This window comes from Ranitomeya variabilis, chromosome 5, assembly GCF_051348905.1.
Source record: "Ranitomeya variabilis isolate aRanVar5 chromosome 5, aRanVar5.hap1, whole genome shotgun sequence".
NCBI lineage: Eukaryota > Metazoa > Chordata > Amphibia > Anura > Dendrobatidae > Ranitomeya > Ranitomeya variabilis.
In genome coordinates, this window is record NC_135236.1 from 605,148,058 (window position 1) to 605,174,699 (window position 26,642).

A 26,642-nucleotide genomic window follows, 5' to 3' on the forward strand; every position below is an offset into this window, starting at 1 on the left:
TTGCTCCTACGATCTGGTTAAAGATGTCTAAGATTAGAGGGAAAGGGTAAGTATCACGGACCGTGATCTGATTGAGTTTGTGGAAATCTAGACAGGGGCTTAAACCCCTCCTCCCCCCTTCATCTATTTTCTGCTATGACCCTTTGCCAGACTTTCGGCAGTATAGTACTTCATGGCCTACCTCACTGGACCAGAGATTTTATATAGTCTGCTCTTTGGCAGCTTAGCCCCAGGAATAAGACTAATGGCGCAATCATAAAGACAATGGGAAGGAAGTTCTTGGCGCTCATGTTCTGAAAAAACACATCCCCTAAGACAGACAGGTATTCAAGCACAGATTGGCTACCTACCCTGGCTATCCAGGAGCCAAAGCACTGTATGAGACAATACTTGCTCGTCTTTACCACCTCCAGAGTCTGCCGATCAATCACAACCCAGGGTTGGGCAGCATAACCCAAGTTACCACATGACAGGGCAAACCCTCTAGCACATAACAGTCAGTAAATTCTGAGTATATGGCCCCTACCTGTAGCTGTATCCTTCAGACAACCTAAGTAAAATGCCCCACACTGACAAAAGTACTAATACTGGGTTTAAAAACAACATTATCCCTGTGCTTGATTGGCCAGAAAACTCGCCTGACATTAATCCCATAGAAGAATCTATGGGTGTTGTCAAGAGGAAGATGAGACACCAGACCCAACAATGCAGACGAGCTGAAGGCTGCTATCAAAGCAACCTGGGCTTCCATAACACCTCAGCAGTGCCACAGGCTGATCGCCTCCATGCCACGCTGCATTGATGCAGTAATTGATGCAAAAGGAGCCCCGACCAAGTATTGAGTGCATTTACTGGACATACATTTCAGTAGGAAAACATTTCCGATTTTAAAATAATTTTTCAAGCTGGTGTTGTAAAGTATTCTAATTTACCGAGATAATGACTTTTAACCCCTTAGTGATGGAGCCAAATTTTTGAAACTTCACCAGTGTCACTTTCCATGGTAATAACTCTGGAACGCTTCAATAAATTCCAGTGATTTTGAGACTGTTTTTTTCGTGACACATTATACTTTATGACAATGGTAAGTTTAGGTCGATATGTTTTGTGTTTATAAAAAAATATCAGAAATTTGAGAAAAATGTTAAAAAAAATAGCAATTTTAAAACTTTGAATGATTATCCCTTTAATCCAGATAGACATACCATAGGAAAACATTATTTCCCTCATGTCTTCTTTACATCAGCACCATTTGACAAACGACCTAAGACTAACATCCCCCATAATCCGAACCTCGCACCTCCGTCTCCAAGACTTCTCTCATGCCTCGCCAGCTCTCTGGAATGCACTTCCCCAGATGATCAGACTGATACCTAGCCCCGACCTATTCAAGCTCGCTTTAAAAACCCATCTCTTCAGACAAGCCTACCACATCAACTACTAAGTAAACTAACTTTGCCCTGTTCCCTCCTTCCAAATATTACTCTGAATCTGCACCCTGCTATTCATCTGTCTCCACACCCTCCATGCACATAACTACACTTGATACTTGACTATTGCACTTAAACACACGGGCTGATGACCGGATCATGCAGCTTTTATATGAAAATCCCTATTTATTATAATTTCCAGACCAGAAATAACGAGCACTTTTCACCTATTGTGTCCCCCCCACTTCCTTGTAGATTGTAAGCTTGCGAGCAGGGACCTCACTCCTAATGTCACTGTTTACATTTTTAAATTGTCTTAACTTGTACTGCATTTATTGTCTGTATATGTCCCCGCTTAATTGTAAAGTGCTGCGGAATATGTTGGCGCTATATAAATAAAAATTATTATTATTATTATTATTATTAGTAAAATGTTATTTTATTTTGTTAGTGTTTTAGGAGGTTTAAAAATGTAGCAGTAATTTTTCATTTTTTTCAAGGAAATTTACAACATTTATTTTTTAGGGACCTATCCATGTTTGAAGTGCCTTTGCGGGTCCCATATATTGGGAAACCTCCAAAAGTTATACCATTTTAAAAACAGCACCCCTTAACATATTGAAAACTGATGTCAGGTAGCTTATTATCCCTTCAGGTGCTTTTCAGGAATTAATACAAAGTGGTATGACAAATTAAACTGTGTATTTTTATCACCTAAATGTCGCTAACTTCTGAACAGGTTACAACAGCCGGCAGACTGTAGGCTATGTTCACACGTTCAGGATTTCCATCCTTTTTTTTTCCTGACTGAATCTGCAGGTCTCTGCAGAAAACGCAGGTGCGTTTTTTGTGCGTTTTTGGTGCGTTTTTGGTGCGTTTTTTGGTGCGTTTTTTAGTGCGGTTTTTTGTGCGTTTTTTTATGCAGTTTTCTCTGCAAATTGTCTGTGTTTGACACAAATAAAGCTTTAACTGCAGTGGGGGAAAAAAAAAAAAAGAAATGATGTCATTTCCTTGTCCAACCCTTTTCTTCTTCCATCCTCCATTTTGGGACTAAACACCAAAATGAGTGGACGTGTTTTGAATGACAGCGCTCCGCGTTTTGCGCCGCATGCGTCACTGCAGCGCACGCATCCGGGCGCAGAGGACGCAGCAAGTTGCATTTTTGCTGCGTCCAAAATCAATCAAAAAAAGGACGCATGCGGCGCAAAACGCAGCGTTGTGCATGCGTTTTGCTGCGTTTTACTTTGCGTTGTGTGTTGCGGCGCCGACGCTGCGGCGCACAACGCAAATGTGAACATAGCCTAAGTGCCACGTATTTCAGTGCCACGTATTTAAGTGCCACGTGCCACATATTTCAGTGCCACGTGCCACGTATTTTAGTGCCACGTGCCACGTATTTAAGTGCCACGTGCCACGTATCTCAGTGCCACGTGCCACGTATTTAAGTGCCACGTGCCACGTATTGTAGTGCCACGTATTTAAGTGCCACGTGCCACATATTTAAGTGCCACGTGCCACGTATTTCAGTGCCACGTATTTAAGTGCCACGTGCCACATATTTCAGTGCCACGTGCTTCAGTGCCACGTGCCACGTATCTCAGTGCCACGTGCCACGTATTTCAGTGCCACGTATCTCAGTGCCACGTGCCACGTATTTAAGTGCCACGTGCCACGTATTTTAGTGCCACGTGCCACATATTTAAGTGCCACGTGCCACGTATTTCAGTGCCACGTGCCACGTATTTCAGTGCCACGTGCCACGTATTTTAGTGCCACGTGCCACGTATTTAAGTGCCACGTGCCACGTATCTCAGTGCCACGTGCCACGTATTTAAGTGCCACATGCCACGTATTGTAGTGCCACGTGCCACGTATTTAAGTGCCACGTGCCACATATTTAAGTGCCACGTGCCACGTATTTCAGTGCCACGTGCCACGTATTTAAGTGCCACGTGCCACATATTTCAGTGCCACGTGCCACGTATCTCAGTGCCACGTGCCACGTATTTCAGTGCCACGTGCCACGTATTTTAGTGCCACGTGCCACATATTTAAGTGCCACGTATTTCAGTGCCACGTGCCACGTATTTCAGTGCCACGTGCCACGTATTTAAGTGCCACGTGCCACGTATCACGTATTTCAGTGCCACGTATTTAAGTGCCACGTGCCACGTATTTAAGTGACACGTATCATGTATTTAAGTGACACGTATCACGTATAAGTGACACGTGTCACGTATTTAAGTGACACGTATCACGTATAAGTGACACGTGTCACGTATTTAAGTGCCACGTATTTAAGTGCCACGTATCCCACGAAGATTTTCCATGGAGAACAGACACATCCAGAGATATGTCTGCTCTCCACGGATGCAGCAACACACTGACAGGAGCCATAGTTCCTGTCGGTGTGTCACTGCGCATGCGCGAGCGAGTTTACCGGCGGTCATTGACCCCGGCACTCTCGCTTAACGGCAGTGCTGCGTGGGAAAGTTCAACGCAGCTGTACTGCTGTTAACCGAGACGCCGGAGTCATTGAGCTCCGGGACAGTACGCGATACACTGCTAGGAGCTTCGCTCCTGGCAGTATATCGCCGGAGAGCAGCCGATCGGCGTGGGACACTCGTTTTATGGATTCTGCGGACAGGGAGTATGGATTTGGTTTATTATTTTGGGATTTTTTCCTGGAGGATCGAGGGCTTCGCCTACAAGTGTGCTGTTGGTGAGTATATACTCTGTGTTATATGTTGTATGTACTGTGTGTCATGTATGTGTATTGTGTGTAGGTGTTTGGTGTAACTTTACCATTGTGCTAAGTCGCCGGACACAGGGACAACTCTCCCATCCTAATACCGGATGGGAGTAGTAGTCCATACGGCGACTTAGCACAATGGAGGCACTAGCGTCGCATGGGGACACGCACACACACACGCATACACACACACATACACATACACACAGACACACACACACACACATACACACACAGACACACATACCAAATCAATCAAACGGCCGACACGATCCCCATGCGACGCTATGCCTCCATGTCTCTCCGCCCACGCACTTCCGGCCCCGCACTTCCGCCGGCTTCCCCGCACTTCCGGCTGCAGCGGTTCTGCACAACAAACCGCAGTAAAACCCGCAGATATATTTTTGATCTGCGGGTTTTACTGCGATTTTGACCTCACAATGGAGGTCTATGGGTGCAGAACCGCTGCGGTTCAGGAAGAAGAATTGACATGCTCCTTCTTTTTTCCGGGAGCTATTCAGCACGGCTTTTTTTTTTAAATTTCCGGACCATGTGCACAGTGTGTCCTGTTTTCCATAGGGTACAGTGTACTGTACCCTGCATGGAAAACAGCTGCGGAACCGCAGCGGCAAAACCGCCGCGATTCCGCGGTAAAAAACGCACTGTGTGAACATGGCCTAAGGCCACTATTTGGTCGTGAATTGCCATGGGAAACATCAGGACCACAAAATCATGACCTGAGGGCACCAATTGGGATAAAGAGGAAGCCCCCACACTCTGTTAACCATTTATAATGATGTAGTCATTATTGACAGCAGCATATAAGGGGTTAAACAGATTTGGATGGTGCAAACACTGATCATGGCTGATACAGCTAGATGTCAGCTATAGTGTACAGCCGACAGCTGCTGGAGTGTCACCTGTACGGGGAGGCTATTCTCTTATATCTCAGGTCAGTTAATGTATTGGTTGTCACTAAGGGGTTAAGGTTCTCATTGGCTGTAAGCCATAATCATCAACATTAACAGAAACAAACACTTGAAATAGATCACTGTTTGTAATGACTCTATATGAGTGAAGAACTGAAATAAATTAACTTCATGATGATTTTGTAATTTTGTGAGACACACCTGTATATAGCTCCACAAAGTGCTCCTGTCTTCTTTTTTTTTTTCCCTTGAGAGCCACACTTTAGCTCTGATAGAGCCACATCCAGAGTTTCCTTAGCAGTGATACCCATAGCTTCCATTACTGGTATAATGACTACCAAAGTTTCCCCTTAAATATCACACCAAGGCAGTATACTTATATCCAGGGTTCCCACCTTTCCTACTTTCAGTATTCAAGCACCTCTTCTTACTGGTAATATACTTCTAATTTATGGCCTGTGTATGCTTTGTCCAGATCTGCTATTCTGTGCAGAGCTACTCATAAGACACATCTGGAACGCTGCTCCCTATAGCTGTTTGCTAGACTTGGTGGTAATGCCGGCAGGCAGACGCAAGCCACAGGTTGGGGACCTAAACCTGTCTGTGTATGGGGGCCTTTACTCCATATAACGATTTTCATGGAGGAGGCATGATGTTGTTTCCATTCTTTAGAATACCTCCCCAGCCTTTATGTATGATCTGACTCTACCAGCCCCGCAGTGTTTGGTAATGTCTGCATTTGCGGTCTGCTGTTCTCCAGTAATTTTTGTGCTTATGTCTATTGGACTGTGAGTGTGCAGGCGTCACTTACCCAGTCTGCACATTTGCTGCCATTATCGCATCGTCGCTAATGGTTTATGGGTTACTTGTTGGTTTTGCCATTGGCATAGCGTTTTAAATTTTAAAAAATAAATAAATAAGTTAAAAAAAAAAATATATATATATATATATATATATATATATATATATATATATATATATATATATATATATATATATATATACATACATACACTCACCGGCCACTTTATTAGGTACACCTGTCCAGCTTCTTGTTAACACTTAATTTCTAATCAGCCAATCACATGGCGGCAACTCAGTGCATTTAGGCATGTAGACATGGTCAAGACAATCTCCTGCAGTTCAAACCGAGCATCAGTATGGGGAAGAAAGGTGATTTGAGTGCCTTTGAACGTGGCATGGTTGTTGGTGCCAGAAGGGCTGGTCTGAGTATTTCAGAAACTGCTGATCTACTGGGATTTTCACGCACAACCATCTCTAGGGTTTACAGAGAATGGTCCGAAAAAGAAAAAAAATCCAGTGAGCGGCAGTTCTGTGGGCGGAAATGCCTTGTTGATGCCAGAGGTCAGAGGAGAATGGGCAGACTGGTTCGAGCTGATAGAAAGGCAACAGTGACTCAAATCGCCACCCGTTACAACCAAGGTAGGCCTAAGAGCATCTCTGAACGCACAGTGCGTCGAACTTTGAGGCAGATGGGCTACAGCAGCAGAAGACCACACCGGGTACCACTCCTTTCAGCTAAGAACAGGAAACTGAGGCTACAATTTGTACAAGCTCATCGAAATTGGACAGTAGAAGATTGGAAAAACGTTGCTTGGTCTGATGAGTCTCGATTTCTGCTGCGACATTCGGATGGTAGGGTCAGAATTTGGCGTAAACAACATGAAAGCATGGATCCATCCTGCCTTGTATGGAGCATCTTTGGGATGTGCAGCCGACAAATCTGCGGCAACTGTGTGATGCCATCATGTCAATATGGACCAAAATCTCTGAGGAATGCTTCCAGCACCTTGTTGAATCTATGCCACGAAGAATTGAGGCAGTTCTGAAGGCAAAAGGGGGTCCAACCCGTTACTAGCATGGTGTACCTAATAAAGTGGCCGGTGAGTGTATATATAATAGAACAGCATCCAATAATACCTCACTATCGTGCAGAGCTTTCCCAACCAGCAGTCCAAAAGCCTCCAATGATAGTATCAAAACAAGAAATGCAGCACAAAACAAATAGAAAAAAGTGGACTTTATTGCCTGAACGGCGTGGCAACGTTTCGGATACAAAATCCTTTTTCCAGCCGTGAACACATGAGTGAAACAGCCATTTATACAAAACACATACATGTCCAATTATAAAATTCATTATGTGTGATATTAAAACTACTAATAAACTATATATACTGACAATACATAAAGTGCATCCATGTGAATAACGGTAGCCTTACTAAATTCATTATCAGTGAACATAATATTTTGCATATTCCGTGATTATTCTTAAAATATATTTAATGAGCAATTAATAATTTCAAAAAATCAGGTGTCCCCATCCCAGAAATCACGTTTACAAAGGACTTAAACATACATTGTTTTGTCATGCACGTCTCGGTCTTCGACGTCCTACCGCGCTAACTGTGCATGTTAATGACGTCCATGTCAGAGACCCAGAGTGCACAGGTTGGCAATTGCGCAGATGAAGACCGTGACGCTTATGAAGACCGTGACGCCATATTGCTAAAGGGAAAAATGCCACATAAGGTGACGGATCTCTGCAACCACAAGTATTGCATAAAGATACAAAAATACACCCGCCCTGCATCTCCAGATTCACCAGCAACTTAATAATAATAAAAATAAAAAAGTAGACACAAGTTTTGTTCTTTTTCTGGTAAGGGTTCACGTGTGCCGCCGGATTTAAAGGGCCAGGGCATAAGCCCAGAATGTCATAAGGTTTGGGAAACCCACCAATCAAGTGGGGCATCCCATTCCTCAGTATGGATACAGAGACCTTTGGAGGCGGATAACCCCCCGCATTTCTCCAATCCAATTAATGACATAACGCGACCCACATCCTTGGCTAGATCACACACAGCCCTATAGAGATATGTTCAAACAAAGACAAGACCAGAAGATAGTTGCTCCCGATATTCAATGTTTATTATTCTTTATAATTATATTTATTTACTCTCATATTAAATATATAGCCAACGAATCAAGAAATGCAAAGCATGGAGAAATATACTAAATCCATGAAATGGAATATATAAAAAGGAGATCAGCCACTTCACAGGCAAGGAAAAACACTTAGCAACAACATTCATTTCAAGGAAGGGACACCTGAAAAAAAGAGAGAAAAAGAAAAAAAGTTAATAATTCCATCCAATATTCAACAATTATTAATCAATAAGATCATATATTAAGAGAGAGAATAAAAACCAAAACTGTATATTACATGACTTGACTAAGCTTAAAATCTACATTGAGGCCATATGGTTTCAGGGTATTTAATCTTGTTATCCACTCCAATTCTTTTCTCTTCCAAAGGCGCACACGGTCACCCCCTCTACTTTGAACAGGTACCATATCAATAATACGGAACCGTAACTCCTTTTCCGTGTGAGATTTTTCCACAAAATGCTTGGAAACAGGCAAATCCATACGTTTTTCCTTATGGTATGTCGGTGTTGATTCATTCTTATCTTAAAACTACCTGTAGTCTCACCGACATACCACAAGGAACAAGGGCATTGTAATAAATAGATGACAAACTCTGAGTCATGTAAAAAAATGTCGAATTTTGAATTCCTCATTAGTAATGGGATGAAAGAAATTTGAACCCTTAAACATCAGATTACAATTAATACATGATAAACACGGATAACAACCCCTTTTACTAAGGCCAGTAAGTGTACTTTGGCCCTGTTTCTTAAAGGAACCTATATCTGATTTTATTAGAGTGGAAGCAATAGTAAGATTTCGTTTATATGAAAAAATTGGTAGTTTAGAGAATTCTTTCACCTGTGGTAAACATTTATGTAACATTCCCCAGTGTTTGCATATAACATCAGCAATCTTATTACTCTCCTCACAAAAGGAGGTTACAAAAGGAATACGATCAAGTTCCTTTGATTTTGATGATTTTTTTAAATAAATTTTTTCTTGATATTATATCCACTTTATTTTTTTGCTTTAGCAAAAGATTTTTTGGATAGCCCCTATCAGAAAATTTCTTTAAAGTCACTGCAACAGATTTTTCTAGGGAGTCTTCATCACTCTCAATTCTTTTTATTCGCATCAATTGACTATATGGAATAGACTCTTTCATTTTCTTCGGGTGTTGAGTATAAAACAACAACAAATCATTTTTGTCAGTGGTTTTTGTGTATAGTTGAGTGACCAATCTGTCATTCTCAATTCGGACATTGACATCTAAAACTGTATATTTGTATCCGAGTGCACAAGGGTAAATTTAATTGTTTCATCAATCATATTCAAATAATTATGAAATTCGTGTAGCAAATCCTCAGTACCGGTCCAAATGAGGAAGACATCGTCTATGTATCTCCACCACGCAGCCACATAGCAAAAGTGGTGGGACACATAGACGAGGTCCTCTTCAAGGACACTCATAACAATATTTTCATACGCGGGCGCCATGTCGCGCCCATTGCGGTCCCGCGTAATTGCAAATAAAAAGTGTCACCAAACAAAAAATAATTTTTAGTTAAGACTAATTCCAAAAGTTGAGCTATAAATTCTCTAGCTTCCACAGAGTAATGTGTGGTCAATAGTTTTTTATTTATTGCATCTAACCCTCGGCCATGATCAATAGACGTGTAAAGCGATGTGACATCAAAAGATGCCAACATAACTTCACCTGTCAGCTCAAGAAAGTCAGTGGAGTCCCGAATAAAAGACTCCGCACAGCTAGCAATCGGGTTAAGAATTTTATCCCCAAAAATCCCAATCTTAGAAAAAATGGAACCACAACCTGAGACAATTGGTCTACCCGGAGGGTGCCTGAGAGACTTATGAATCTTTGGTAGTGTATACATCACCGGAGTAATTGGAAATTTAACAGTCAAAAAATCGTATATATCTTGATCAATGATCCTTTTCTCCAAAGCACTGTCCAAGACAATTTTAATCTCTCTTGCAATAACAAATTTGGGATCACAAGATAATCTCTCGTACACCCCCGGGTCCGCCAACTGTCCCTTTATTTCTTCAATATATTCATTCTTATCAAGAATGACCACCGCACCACCTTTATCAGCTTTTTTATAATAATTTCACCATCATGTGCCAAATCATGTAGAGCATCAATTTCACCTGCTGTCATATTTGGGTGATTAAATTTTTTTGAAAATTTTTTTTTTTTCCTCAACGGATACCATGCTATATTATGTACCAATCTGAAAATGAGAACTCTATATATAATTTATACATTATACCATCCAACTTTTAGTTTCATAAAATTGAAGTGTCTTTGTTTGCAATGGATTAGTATTAATAATTAAGGACTGACCTTTCTTACAGGCTAAAGTGAACAACTCCAGTCTAATTGGATTAGGATATACTCAAACCCTTAAACCAGGTATGATATTCTGATTGCTAAATTTATTACCGTCCTCCATGTGGGCCTTGTCATGCATCGTCTCTATTATTTTGACCAGTTTTATGCAGAAACACAGGCATGAACTTTACAGTAAACTTATTTTTTTGCAGTTCCCATTCTGGCTCTTACCTGGTCCTCGCTGGTCTCTATACTTCTTTCTCATCCCTACACTCAGAAAATGTCCGGAAACGCTGGCTGAGGACGTCACCATTGCAGTTGGTGATTGACTGAGCAGGGTCTTCTTGTCTATATGGAACCACAAAGTAGTGACCAGTGGAGACCTGGTAATGGCTAAAAATGAAGCTGCAAAGGATCGGTAAGAGGGAGAAGCAGTTTTGATTTTTTTCTATTTACCAGCAAGACTTAACACTTTGGAGAAACCTATTTGTCTGACAGCAGTTTTAAGAGTATTAGTGAAGGCACCTTCACATTGATAGACCCCTTCTTAGGGCATTTAGTAGATGTTCTAAGAAATACAGGGAAAGGAATATTGCCTCGTTTTTGTTTTTTTTGGTACAGCAATTATTTTCAGTGCAAATTTTGGTAACGTTGCTGAAAAATTCATGCCGCAAAAATAAGTAACTTACTACTTATTTCTTTGGGATATGGAAATCACAAAGATTAGTCACATTGAGTGAGGTTGGGGCTAAACCTCACTTGGATCCATTTCAGTTGAAACTACAAATCCACTGCAGAAATTCAGTGGTAAGACTTGGTTTCAGCCATGGAAAATACATCCACTTACAAAATACGGTACCTCTTGGCCATGCACCTGAGAGGGTTGCTCCATTTACATATATGGTAGGAGTACTATGGTGCCCGTGGCTTGTAATCTCTTAGGGATTCTCTTATATTTTACAGTACTGTTACCAAAATTATGGTTCACTGATTGTTCCTCCACTAGCTATCTCGCCCAGCTCTCCCATACACAGGAATGCTTGCTCTGCCGAACGCTCCTATGTTCTATGAGAAAGCCGCTGTCAGACATGTCTGGTGGTGACTTACTTCAAGGAGACCAAAAGGATCAGCAGTCCAAAATAAGAAATGCCAAATCTATAACTCTCCCAACAATTAGTTGTCCGGGGCCCCCATGCACATAAGACTGTCAGCCAGACTTGTCGATATCGGTTTAGCCAAATAAGTCTAATGTGTAGGGAGGAGCTTTAGACTCTACCATGGAATCAGATTTAGCTTGGTCTTGACATCTTTGTAGAAATAGTAAATTTCTGGTTGTAGTTACTGATGGAAAAGCCAGATGCTTGCATATAGGCCGTATGGGTTATGCAATCCACTGGTATTTCCAGGTTAGTCATGCGCAGCCATACATCATGTGTTTAGCAGATACGTTAGATTTACCTACTATCTGAAATAATGGAATGTGACAATTATATAATGTGCATGTATAGTTTTACATAAAGCTGTATTTCAGTGAAGGTCCACATCGGTTGATTTCCTTCATGAATTCTATCATTTTTTCCATAATAATTGCCCTTTTACACAAGCCACATACAAGCTGATAGGCCGTCTTTTACTGGCCTGTGCACAGAGCAATCATTATGATTGTTTTGTGCCCATAGAATATGATGCAATTGCATAAAAGAAAAGGCACTACCATAGTATGCACACCACAGCAAATAATGATGTAAAAAAATCCACTTTATTGGTATATAATTAAAACATAATTAAAAAAACAACACACAAAACTGTTGCCAACCCAGGCATATATGATGACCCCAAATATATGACTTGCTACTCAGTAATGCATATCAAAAACATACATATACATGTACATATAAGATATATCCCTCCTTTAATGGCTCATGGGGTGTACGGAATAAAATATGCACCTACAGGAAATAATGTTGGCATAAGATAGGCTGTATATAAAGAGCGCCAATAATATGGCAATCACCAAATACCTATAGCAGCTCAACCATCCCCAACCCAAAGGAAAAGATGATTCATGGATATACGATAGAAAATGAGGATTACCAAGGTGATGCAAACCTGCGGATGAACAACAGGCTAGAGGACCCGGGAAGGACCACAGACCATGGCCCTGGTTTTTCTATTAGGTTTATGGCTTTGCGCTGGGGTTCCTTTGTTTTCATAGAATATGATGTTCTCAGCAGCACATCTCCTGTGTACACGGTGCTACTGATAACCATAGGCGTTAGCCATATTTTTAGCTGCTGTCTGTTTTGTCTGATTAATGTGGCATCTAGACAGGAGAACCCCCTGTATTAGCCCAGAGTGATCATATCGGCCACAGTTATGTGTCGGGCTCAGGAGAAGTGCTGTGTAGGTCCCAAGTGGTTTTCCCCTCCTGGCTCATTATCGACAGGTCTCTCCATACACAATCGCGGTAAGCTGTGACATTCAAGTTTATTTATTTATATCCTTAGACGTAATAAATGTATTTTTTGTTTTTGTAGGTATCAAATTAACACTTTCCACGCTGCTCGATGGCAAGAACATTCATGCAGGAGGTCACAAGCTGGGCCTAGGACTAGAATTCGAAGCATAACAGATCTCACTCCGCACCAGATTGTTGTCCGATGTTCTGCAGCATAGATATCCTAAGAATCTAGTGTACCTTTGTAATGTCCTGTGTCCTGGATGCAAACAACCTTCTGTGTCAGTGACAAGTGTTTCCAATGGGAAAACGAGAATCACTCTGCTTTAAAGTGATATTGCCTGACAAATAAATACACTTTAGGGAACAGATTTTGCTACTCCAGGAAAAGTATGAAATACTTCATAGCTGCTCATTTCTACCATGCTTGTTAGACTGGAAGGTGTTGTTTGCCTTTTATAACAGAGTAGTTCTAAAATTATATTGAAAAAAAAACACTATAATATATATTTTAGATTATTCAATTCTGTATCTCAGCGTAAGCGTTACTAGGCTCCTACATTGAGAAAAGGGATTTAAAGTTGTGATCACCATCCAACTTCACAATGAGAAACGTCACAAGTATTTCATGAACTGTTCTAGTCTTATATGCCAGTCGTCCGACGTTACAAATGTTGTCCATAGACCATCTTAAGGTATTTTTGTGTCTTACATTTTTGCACATTGTATTTCCTTCCTGGACGCACTACAGGAAAGCTTGAAAGAGCCATATGCAAGGGAAGAGACATCGTTCCTGAAGTACTCACAGTGATGTCCCTTGTATCCATCTTTCAAAGGACTTTTACTGTATTTCCTGCACCATTTTTCCATTTTTGTTTTTTTTGCGACCGATCCATGTAGTGTCTTCCATTTTGTGAAACTAGACTCCCCCTATATGCTGTATGCAACATCCACTCAAATAAATCCCAACTATGACATTGGTGTGATTTGTGGTTTTTTTCTTTTAAGACCGTGTATTGTTTTCTGTTATCAACCGTATAATGAGAGGTTGACCATATTATTAGTGGGTTTACTGTAAAATGCAGAACAATCTCCCGTTCTGCACACTTCCAGTAATATTTTGTAAGGGCAGGGTATTTGAGTCTTGTAACAGCTTAAGATGTGTAACCTTTTGGAATTAAAGGATTATTCCCAAGTTGTCTCTTGAGCAGCTCACAGCTCTGCAGTCTTTCGCTTCTTGGTGTCTTGGGGGGTGGGCTCTCCTCCCTGAGTGACAGTTCTGGTGAGTGTCCAGAAACCAACAGGAAGAATCACACAGATCTTCCGACTGGTACCAATTTGTCAAGGAGAGCACTAATATGTCAGGAAACAATACTCCCCTGCCCCCAATCGTCAGGGCAAATACGTTTCTACTAATAGGCCAGTTATTGGGGAACTTAAAGTGAGCGTGTAGTATATGTAACTCGGATTCCAATACATGGCAAATATACATCAGTATGGTCGCTGCCAACCCCCACAATAACAGAAACTAACTGCCACCACAAATCATTTATACAGGCCTATTGGACACCCAGATAGCATATTGCTTCAGATGTGTGCTTTATAGAGCACGAGGGAAAAGAGTTATTCAATTTCATCAAAAACGTAGGCAGTGTTTATAAAAAAAAAATATATATATACAAAAGATTTTACAACATGAACAAACCAATACAAGTATATACAATTACATAAAATAAAAGGGATAAACAGAAGAAATGTACTAAACCCCATCTCAGAGGGTTGGCTCTAGCTTTTAAGAAGGGGAGCTCTTCATTTTTGGAAATGGGATAGAACTACAGTGAACCTTACCTTGCAGGACTGACAAAGATTGTAATTTGGCATTTGCTTTTATTAACAAATTATGCCCACATACCTTCCCTTCGGTGACTCATAACCGGGCTGGTCTTCAAAAAATTATGGAACGTGGCTCAATCTTTAAAAAATGATGAAATTCCCAAATTCTAAGATATCTTCACCCCTGGATATCCTTGGCGGAAGATATTACTGTCATATTTCCTGTTACCTTTCTATCGGGAAGAAACATGGCATGGATATCATCATCCATTTCTGTTATTAACTTAACAGGCGCTGTCTCAACCGCCCAGTGACGTAAGGCAATGCTTCCGTGCACCCCACTTTATCACGACTCTGAAAATGTCATAACTGTCATCTTTGCTGTTCATAAAAAAAAACACAATATTCATAATTTTGGATAGGGAACAAAGCAGCTGAATGTAGTTTTCCTGCCAGTTCTGTAACACATGCAGGCTAGAAGTAAAAGGTTCTCTCTACTGGCTGTAAATTTGTTGTATCCCAAATCTTTGCTGCCAGCCCTACCTGGTTTGTGATCAGTCAGAAGCCAAGTTTAATTACCTGTTCTTAGCAAGGGGGCTCTCAGCCGAAGATGAGCATCATATGTAGGTCACATAGCCAGCTTTTTGCTACATTTAATCCATGTTTCAATGTTAAAAGGATAACATGATAGATTTTTACAATTATTTTTATAACAGTAGCCTTTTAAAGCTTAGCAGAGGTTCTGCTGTGGCACATTTAGTTCTCAGTGGTTTGTTCTAGAGATACACTTACACACAGAGATAACAGGTATTTTGCACAAGGACATTGCTCAGGAAAGCCCATCCTGTGTAGGAGATCTGCTGTGGAAGCCGCTGATGGTGTGGGCTGGTGATATTGCCAGATTTATAACAGCAGCTGGCATGAGCTGAGAGGAAGGTGAGCAGCTAGCTGCTGTATAGAAATCAAGTTTGGTAGAGGGCTGACTGGGATAATAGGAGTTAACCACTGTACACTCTCAGCCAGGGTCTGGGCAGACATTAAAGGCCAAGATAGAAACATGCTGTACATTATGTACCATAAAAGCTGTCATCGGGAGAACTCATTTCATTGATGACCGCATAGAAAAAGCAAGTCCGTTGCAAACTTGCTTATTTTAATGTTGTCCAAACAAATTTAATAATCTGAGAATACCCCTTTAAGCTGTGATAGTAAAAGAAAAGCAATAGAAAAGTGTCCATACACATGAGATAGCTGTCTGCCGAACGAACATTTGGCTGATGTGCATATGTCCCCATACACATGAGCCAAAGATGCACGTTTTCAACTGGCAGAGAGAAGATGCTTCCATACACTGTGGCAGCAACTTATCTCCTTTGAAAACTTGTAAAGGATCGGGCATTGAAATTCCAACTGCTCAATACTTCTCTCCTCCAACATCATCTACCAGGGGGCTCCCATTCTCATCAGATTGTATGTACACCCAACTTTCAGCTAAAGACGGTGGAGGCGAAATGAATTTGCTGCATTCACTCTCCAGCCCCTGGCCTAGCCCTGTTAGAAGGGCTCTAATGTTCAGGGTACACTACTACTGCAAACGTCTCTTGTGCTGGAGGACTTGTGAACTAGTATTTGCATAATTGCTTTTGTAAGAATAAATAATTTTTTTATTATATGGCAGCTTCCCTAGAGAAATTTAAATAATCATTGGTCTGGGCTCCATTACCTTGACCCTGTGATTAACTTACATTATAAGGAAATTGTCCAGTTGTCACAAAACATAGCCTCAGAATTTTGTGCATGAACACTGACCATCTAAGGCTACGTTCACATTAGCGTTAAGCTAATTTGCGTCGGGTTTGCGTCGGCGACGCAGCGGCGACGCATGCGTCATGCGCCCCTATACTTAACATGGGGGACGCATGCGTTTTTTGTGTTGCGTTGTGCGACACTTGCGTCTTTTTTGCCGCAAGCGTCGGACCAAGAAAACGCAGCAAGTTGCATTTTTCTTGCGTCCGATTTTCGGCAAAAACCGACGTATGCGTCGCAAAACGCAGCGTTTTTGCGTGCGTTTTGCCGCGTTTTTGCGTGCGTTGTGCGTTGCGTCGCCGACGCAGCGGCGCACAACGCTAGTGTGAACTTAGCCTAATGCAGGGATGTCAAGCTTAAATACACAGGGACAAAATTAAAAGCTTGGACAAAGTCGCGGGCCAACCTTATTTATTAAAAAAAAATGTCTACCACTGAGGAACTTTTACCTTTATTAAGTATAAGAATTACATTTTTTATATGGAAACAAATTTAGAAAGGCTGTCCCACGAACAAACTAGATTTTAATAGATCTTGGACTAAAATATTGAAATATGTTATGAAGGAGCTCTGAACCACATATTCCTCATTAATTGTAACCTATCTCATTGATTCTGCTGCAGCCTTTACATGCTTCTATTGTAATTATGATCAGGTGCCTGTATCTATAATATTTCTTACCACTTGGTTGTCAGATAAGAACATATTTGCACTTTTTTTCCCCAAACACAAAATGATACCACCACAGTGAATTCTTCCACAGTACCATCCACATGCACGGTATGATGACCCGGCAAAGAACGGTGATCCCATCACAGTATAATTTTCCAACAGTACTCCCTTCACGGCCCTCAATACATTATAAGGGCTCCCTACAGAATGGTGGGCCCACATAGTCCTCCATATGGTATAATAGTTACAAAAAGTGCTCCATACAATATAACTGCCCCACCTAGTGCTCCATCTACTATATAATTGTCTAAAGGTCAGTTCCATCTTTCTGTCTGTCTGTCACGGATATTCATTGGTCGTGGCCTCTGTCTGTCATGGAATCCAAGTCGCTGATTGGTCGTGGCAAAACAGCCACGACTAATCAGCGACGGCCACAGTCCGGCGGAAAAATGGCCGCTCCCTCCTCCCCGCAGTCAGTTCCCGCTCCGTACTCCTCTCCAGTCTGCCCTCACACAGGGTTAATGGCAGCGGTAACGGACCGCGTTATGCCGCGGTGTAACGCACTCCGTTACTGCTGCTATTAACCCTGTGTGACCAACTTTTTACTATTCATTCTGCCTATGCAGCATGAATAGTAAAACGATGTAATGTTAAAAATAATAATAAAAAAAAAAAAATCGTTATATGTTCACTGTCCGTTTGCCCCCGGATCGACAACAGGCCTTTCCAACTCGCGACGCTCCGGTAACCGGTCCATGCAGCGATCTCGCGAGATGATGACGTAGCGGTCTCGCGAGACCGCAATGCACTCTTGAGACCGGAGCGCACGAGCAGCGTCGGTAACCGCTTCGCTTGGATCCGGAGGCTCCGGAAGGTGAGTATATAACTATTTTTTATTTTATTTTTATTTTTTTAACAGGGATATAATGCCCACATTGCTATATACTACGTGGGCTGGGCAATATACTACGTGGCTGGGCAATATACTACGTGGGCTGGGCAATATACTACGTGGCTGGGCAATATACTACGTGGCTGGGCAATATACTACATGAGCTGCGCAATATACTATGTGGACTGCAATATACAACGTGGGCTGCGCAATATACGTGGGCTATGCAATGTACTGCGTGATATTTCAAAGCAGGGTATGACCAATAAATAAAAATTAACTTTTAATAGATATGGCTAAAAAATTGGTGTGACCAATTACATAACATAAAAAGACTCACAAGGAAAAAATTCCCAAAACACAGGAATCATAAAATGACCAAGTCTCCAAGACCTTCTGAACCACACAAGTTTGTCAGTCTTTTTTAAGGAGAAAAAAGTGCGCTCCTATACAGGAATATGTAACAAATATACACCACCAACCGCATGTAATCTGCCCCCATCCATCATACGGAGATGCAGTAATTGTGATTAGTGTATAATAATTGGAACGATCTCACCTCAGGACTTCCTTATTGGCCCGGGTAAGACCTCTCACGTCAGCAGCATCTGGAAGGGGGGGCTTACGACTCTGGTCACACATATACCCATCCACGCTGTTTAGAAAAACAGCTTTAACCCCAAAGTACCGACCACATTTCCCTACGCGTTTCGTTGTATATAACTCTTCAGGGGAAAATAGAATATAGTCCCTCCAAAATAGTGGGGGACTTGCGAAATGGGGGGATATAGGCAATCACTGTATCACCGCGTTGCTCGTGCTTAAATAGCCCGCCCAGAATTACCTGGGCCGGACCAACTGACGTAATGTGCTATGCGTCCCGTGTGGAACGCAGCTCCTGGACCGCACGCGTCACTTCCGGCTGCGTGTGTTGTAAAGGTTTCTATGGTAACGCGGCGCCCAATCACATTGCAGACCGTGGGTCCGTGCGTATCACTTCCGGTGCACTGCCCCTGTCTGGGTAACTATAGCAGCGCGACGCCCGACCGTATCTTCAGGTACAGGGATTCGCGCTATGTGCCACTTTCCGGAGTCTCAGAACACCGTTGCATCTGCCTAACCAGCTGCTGTGTTAGATCAATAAGAAGTATATTAACCCCTCCATAGTTACCAAATATGCAGATTTCAGCGTATTGTACCATTCATACAGGGTCATTTCTCAAATCATTATCATTAATCCTACCATAACCTACCATAAAAGTCCACAAGGATTTAGTTCCACTCAGGGGGAGACCGATTGTCTCAGGGATCAACAGCCTCTGTCATCACGTGGGAATTTACCTTGATGAGGTCCTCAAAACATATGTTACATCATTGAACTCATACACAAGAGATTCAATGGACCTATTAAGGAAAATAGATAGGTTAACCTTAGAGCCGGAGGCCCTCCTTTGCAATATTGATGTGGAGGCACTTTATTCCTCTATAAGGCACAGGGATGGTTTAAGGGCAGTAGAGTACTTCATCAGAAGCAGGGGTCAACAATACTCAGGACATAATAAATTTATCTTGGACCTTCTCGAGTTCTGCTTAACAAAGAACTATTTTCTATTCAACGGCTCCACCTACCACCAGCTCAGGGGCATTGCTATGGGCAATTCTTGTGCGCCCGCATATGCGAATTTGCTCCTGGGCTGGTGGGAGGAAACCGAGGTCTTCGGGGACCCATTTGTGGAGGAACAGGCTATAATATAGCCCTTTGGTCCCGCTATATAGACGATGTGCTGTTGATTTGGAATGGGGATGCTGAAACCCTGACTAATTTTGTGGCCAAATTAAATAACAACCAATTGGGTCTGTCTTTCACTTTTGAACACCATAAAGAGAAACTACCGTTTCTAGACCTCTATATCCAAAAAATGCCAGATGGACATCTGGACACTAGGACCTACAGAAAGCCTACCTCAACGAATGCCCTTCTCAGGTGGGACAGTCAACATCCGGTACCCCTGAAGAAAGGCATTCCTAAAGGCCAGTACTTACGAGCTAGACGTAACTGCTCCTCGGATGAGGAGTATAAGATACAGGCAGACGATCTACAGACACGATTTTTGGCCAGAGGATACCCTAAAGGCATCTTAAGGAAGGCGTATAATGAAGTAAAGGGCATTAACAGGAACAGTCTACTGGTGCCAGCTCCAAAAAGAGAAGAGACGCCTGCCTGTAGGTACATCACCACTTATAACAATGGGGCCCAAAAGATATGGTCAATACTGCTAAAATATTGGCCCATTTTAAAAATGGATGAGGACATTGGAGAGATGGTGGGGGAATACCTGCAAATTACCTTTAAAAAGGGTAGATCTGTTGGGGACAGACTTATACACAGCCACTATTCTTCGCCGGCAAGGGACACATGGCTCCCAAAACCACCAAAGGGATGTCATAAATGTAGTGGGTGTATAGCATGTCCGGTAATCATGGTGGGACCGAGATTTCAGAGTGGAGTGACAGGGAAAGAATATGAAATCTACCACTTCATAAACTGTAGGTCCAAGGCAGTGATTTACAGAGCAGTCTGCCCATGTGGCCTGGAATATATCGGCAAGACGATACGCGAATTTAGGAGACGCGTAGGGGAACATCTGAGGGACATTGCCCTGAACAGAGATACACCCTTGGCTAGACATATCAACACTGAGCATAATGGTGGTAGTCGAGGACTCAGGTTTATGGGGATTGATAGGATTGGTGCACCTAAGAGGGGAGGGAATTGGGATCAAATGCTACTACAATGTGAGACAAGATGGATTTTCTGCTTAAAAACACAAACACCAGGAGGCTTGAACGAAATCCTAACATACAGCTGTTTCCTGGAGAATTAGGTCAAGCAACCAAGATTTAATGCGGACTCTTTGCATGGTTAGGGATATTGGGGATATACACTATACTGTCCTCTCTGTCTGCCCTATTTCTGTGCACCAGTCCTAAATATTTATCCCCCCCCCATCTCTCCTTACTGTCTCCGTCATAAATTAAATTAAAATAATTTAATATCTATGATTTATTTTTTTGTTCCATAATGGGACTCCCTTACAAATTCATAATATTGCATGGGCTTAATCATCTATCGGCCCCTGGTTGTAGTTTTGTCCCCACTTGCAAGAGATAGCCAGTGCATGCCTGTGACTATTATCCTCCCTTCCAAGAGAAGGTTATGGTAGGATTAATGATAATGATTTGAGAAATGACCCTGTATGAATGGTACAATACGCTGAAATCTGCATATTTGGTAACTATGGAGGGGTTAATATACTTCTTATTGATCTAACACAGCAGCTGGTTAGGCAGATGCAACGGTGTTCTGAGACTCCGGAAAGTGGCACATAGCGCGAATCCCTGTACCTGAAGATACGGTCGGGCGTCGCGCTGCTATAGTTACCCAGACAGGGGCAGTGCACCGGAAGTGATACGCACAGCCCCACGGTCTGCAATGTGATTGGGCGCCGCGTTACCATAGAAACCTTTACAACACGCGCAGCCGGAAGTGACGCGTGCGGTCCAGGAGCTGCGTTCCACACGGGACGCATAGCACATTACGTCAGTTGGTCCGGCCCAGGTAATACTGGGCGGGCTATTTAAGCACGAGCAACGCGGTGATACAGTGATTGCCTATATCCCCCCATTTCGCAAGTCCCCCACTATTTTGGAGGGACTATATTCTATTTTCCCCTGAAGAGTTATATACAACGAAACGCGTAGGGAAATGTGGTCGGTACTTTGGGGTTAAAGCTATTTTTCTAAACAGCGTGGATGGGTATGTGTGTGGCCGGAGTCGTGAGCCCCCCCCCCCTTCCAGATGCTGCTGACGTGAGAGGTCTTACCCGGGCCAATAAGGAAGTCCTGAGGTGAGATCGTTCCAATTATTATACACTAATCACAATTACTGCATCTCCGTATGATGGATGGGGACAGATTACATGCGGTTGGTGGTGTATATTTGTTACATATTCCTGTATAGGAGCGCACTTTTTTCTCCTTAAAAAAGACTGACAAACTTGTGTGGTTCAGAAGGTCTTGGAGACTTGGTCATTTTATGATTCCTTTGTTTTGGGAATTTTTTCCTTGTGAGTCTTTTTATGTTATGTAATTGGTCACACCAATTTTTTAGCCATATCTATTAAAAGTTAATTTTTATTTATTGGTCATACCCTGCTTTGAAATATCATTTTTTGACTGGTGTATATCACTTTGGATTAATGCAATGTACTGCGTTAGCTGCGCAATGTACTGCGTGGGCTGCACAATTACTGCGTGGCTGCGCAATGTACTGCGTCGGCTGCGCAATATACTACGTGGGCTGTGCTATACACTATGCATACATATTCTAGAATACCTGATACGTTAGAATCGGGCCACCATCTAGTACAGTATAATAGGCACAAAAAGTGCTCAATATTGTATAATGGTCTCACAAGGTGTTCCATACAGTATAATAGCCACACATAGTGCTCCATACAGTATAATGGCCCCAAATAGTGCTCCATACTGTATAACGATGATGGAAAAATAGTTAAGTATAGCTGTAATATAAATAGCACTTGTGTCAATTACCATACTAATTTAGAATGAACAAATGTTTGTTAGCTTAGCTAGATGCTTGTTCACACAGACAATAACTAAGGCATGCTAGCCATAACACGGCTTTTGTAGAGCTGCACTTTGTCAAGCCGAGATGTTGGACTTTTAAATATGCTTAAATAAATGTAATGTTTTATACTTGCTGTACCTGTTTTTCCATCATCACTGGAGAACCACCTTTTTTTTATTTTCTACATGATTATATCTGCCTGGTCTAAGGCGGCTCCATGCGGTTTAGCCTGCTGACAAAGTGCTTCAGATTGCAGTTAGCTGATTCTTTCTTGTTCCTTCTCCCTCTTTATTATTATACAGTATACAAGCCATATATAGTGCACCATACAATATAATGGTCCCAGATAGTGCTCCATACAGTATAATGGCCCCGATACAGTCTCCATACAGCAGGGGTGGGGAACCTTTTTCCAGCCGGGGGCCATTTGGAAATTTCTACCATAATTCGGGGTCCACAAAAAAATTATCACCTTGAAAATTACCCCAGTATATTTAGTCAAACAATTAAAACCGGTAACTCGCCCTTAATGTGACGGCTGGAGCTGCTTCTCTTTGGTGCAGCTGATGTTAGGTGATGCTGATCATGTTGCTTCTCACAGCAGGGGTGGCACAAAGATCACAGGGGACACAGAAATCACAGGGGGCACAAAGATCAAAGGAGGGCACATAGCTGGGGGCACAGAGATCACAGAGGGTCACATAGCTGGAGGGGACAGATAACGGGGCACAGATCACATGGGAGCACAAATATGGGGGGTACAAAGCTGGGGGGCACAGGGATCACAGGGGCACATAGATCACGGGAGGCACAAAGCTGGGAGCCACAGAGATCACATGGATGCACAGAGATCACAGGGGGGCATATATGTTGTGAATTCCGTTCTCGGGCTCCCTCCTGTGGTCATGAGTGGTACTTTGTGAGTTCTGTTCTTGGGCTCCCTCTGGTGGCTTTGAGTGTTACGGCTGGTCTGTAGCTGGACTCCAGCTGCCTCGTTTCCTGCTAGGCTTGCTGCCTATTTAACTCCGCCTGGACCTTTACTTGTTGCCTGCTGACGTTGTATTCAGTACTGGTTCAGACCTCTCTGGGACTTCCCTTGTGACTTGTCTCCTCGTGGAGAAGCTAAGTTCTTACTAGTCCATTTTCTCTCATTGTTTTTTGAAACTGTTTCTCAGTATATGATGAGTTCAGTCCAGTTTGCTTATATGCTATTTTATTGCTAGCTGGAAAGCTCTGGGGTGCAGAGTTGCGCCCCTCACATCGTGAGTCGGTGTGGGGGTCTTTTTGTATTCTCTGCGTGGATAATTTTTGTAGTATTTTATACTGACTGCACAGATTCCTTGCTATCTTCTGACTATTTAGTTATTAGCGGGCCTCATTTGCTAAAACCTGTTTTCATTTCTATGTTTGTGTTTTCCCCTTAACTCACCGTTATTATCTGTGGGGGGCTGCCTACACTTTGGGGAAAATTTCTCTGAGGCAAGTGAGGCTTTGTTTCTCTCTAGGGGTAGCTAGTTTCTCAGGCTGTGTAGAGGCGTCTAGGCCGAGTCAGGAACGCTCCACGGCTGCCTATAGTGTGTGTTTGATAGGATCAGGATTGCGGTCAGTAAAGTTCCCACATTCCCAGAGCTTGTTCTTATTTTTGGTTTGCCTATCAGGTCAGTTCATGTGTTCCTTACCACCAGGATCATAACAGTACAGCAGGCCCGTAAAGTGTTAATGCATCGCAAAAGAGGGATAAGAGAAGCTCTGAGGTTTTTTTTTTTCCTCTACAGTGTGTTTAGCCTCTCTCCTCTCCTTAATCTCTGGGTGGTTCAGGACTCAGCTGCAGATATGGACATTCAAAGTCTGTCCTCTTGTGTGGATCAGCTCGCTACAAGGATACAAAGCATTCAGGATTATGTAGTTCACAGTCCTATGTCTGAACCTAAAATACCAATTCCTGAGCTGTTCTCTGGAGATAGATCTAGGTTTTTGAATTTCAAAAATAATTGCAAATTGTTTCTTTCTCTGAGACCTCGTTCCTCTGGTGACCCTGCTCAGCAAGTTAAAATTATTATTTCTTTGTTACGTGGTGACCCTCAAGATTGAGCATTCTCCCTGGCGCCAGGAGATCCTGCATTGCTAAATGTGGATGCGTTTTTTCTGGCGCTTGGATTGCTTTATGAGGAACCTAATTTAGTAGACCAGGCAGAAAAAATGTTGCTGGCTCTCTCTCAGGGTCAGGATGAAGCAGAGGTTTACTGTCAGAAGTTTAGGAAGTGGTCTGTGCTCACTCAATGGAATGAGTGTGCCCTGGCAGCGATTTTCAGAAAGGGTCTTTCTGAAGCCCTTAAGGATGTTATGGTGGGGTTCCCCACGCCTGCGGGTCTGAATGAGTCAATGTCTTTGGCCATTCAGATTGATCGGCGTTTGCGGGAGCGCAAACCTGTGCACCATCTGGCGGTGTTTTCTGAACAGAAGCCTGAGTCTATGCAATGTGACAGGATTCTGACCAGAATTGAACGGCAAAATCACAGACGTCAGAATGGGTTGTGCTTTTACTGTGGTGACTCCACTCATGTTATCTCTGATTGTTCTAAGCGCACAAAAAGGTTCGCTAAGCCTGTCACCATTGGTACTGTACAGCCTAAATTCATTTTGTCTGTTACTTTGATTTGCTCTCTGTCATCCTATTCTGTTATGGCTTTTGTGGATTCAGGCGCTGCCCTGAATTTGATGGATTTGTCATTTGCCAGGCGCTGTGGTTTTATCTTGGAGCCATTACAATTCCCTATTCCACTAAAGGGAATTGATGCTACGCCATTGCCCAAGAATAAGTCTCAGTACTGGACTCAAGTGACTATGTGCATGACTCCTGCACATCAGGAGGTTATTCGCTTTCTGGTGTTACATAATTTGCATGATGTTGTCGGGTTGGGTCTGCCATGGCTGCAGGTTCATAATCCAGTCCTGGATTGGAAAGCAATGTCTGTGTCAAGTTGGGGTTGTCAAGGGGTACATGGCGATGTTCCTTTGGTGTCAATTGCTTCTTCTACTCCTTCTGAAGTCCCTGAATTTTTGTCGGATTACCAGGATGTATTTGATGAGCCCAAATCCAGTGCCCTACCTCCTCATAGGGATTGTGATTGCGCTATAAATCTGATTCCTGGTAGTAAGTTCCCTAAGGGACGACTTTTTAATTTGTCTGTACCAGAAAATGCCGCTATGCGGAGTTATATAAAGGAGTCCTTGGAGAAGGGGCATATTCGCCCGTCCTCGTCCCCTTTGGGTGCGGGGTTCTTTTTTGTGGCCAAGAAGGATGGTTCTCTGAGACCCTGTATAGATTATCGCCTTCTGAATAACATCACGGTCAAATTTCAGTACCCCTTGCCACTGTTGTCCGAACTGTTTGCCCGGATTAGGGGGGCCAGTTGGTTCACCAAGATAGATCTTCGAGGAGCGTATAATCTTGTGCACATAAAGCAGGGCGATGAATGGAAAACAGCATTTAATACGCCCAAAGGCCATTTTGAGTACTTGGTGATGCCTTTTGGGCTTTCTAATGCCCCCTCTGTGTTTCAGTCCTTCATGCACGACATCTTCCGAGAGTATCTGGATAGATTTATGATTGTGTACCTGGATGATATTTTGGTCTTTTCTGATGATTGGGAGTCTCATGTGAAGCAGGTCAGGATGGTATTTCAGGTCCTGCGTGCCAATGCCTTGTTTGTGAAGGGCTCTAAATGTCTCTTTGGAGTCCAGAAAATTTCCTTTTTGGGCTTTATTATTTCTCCTTCTACTATTGAGATGGATCCAGTCAAGGTCCAGGCTATTCATGACTGGACTCAACCTACATCTGTGAAGAGTCTTCAGAAGTTCTTGGGTTTTGCTAATTTTTACCGTCGCTTCATCGCTAATTTTTCTGGCGT

At 42.6% G+C, this 26,642-nt stretch overlaps 1 protein-coding gene across 3 annotated transcripts in view; it reads left to right on the plus strand.

The window, feature by feature from the left end:
- Positions 1–13,852, plus strand: part of VDAC1 (voltage dependent anion channel 1) — a 101,046-nt gene extending 87,194 nt beyond the window's left edge. For all 3 annotated transcript variants that reach the window (XM_077266076.1, XM_077266073.1, XM_077266074.1), the window contains exons 8-9: positions 10,443–10,500; positions 12,957–13,852. In XM_077266076.1, the coding sequence (XP_077122191.1) occupies positions 10,443–10,500; positions 12,957–13,048 (150 nt within the window). In that variant the 3' untranslated portion in view covers positions 13,049–13,852. The remainder of the gene's footprint in view (positions 1–10,442; positions 10,501–12,956) is intronic.
- The last annotated feature ends 12,790 nt before the right edge of the window (positions 13,853–26,642 follow it).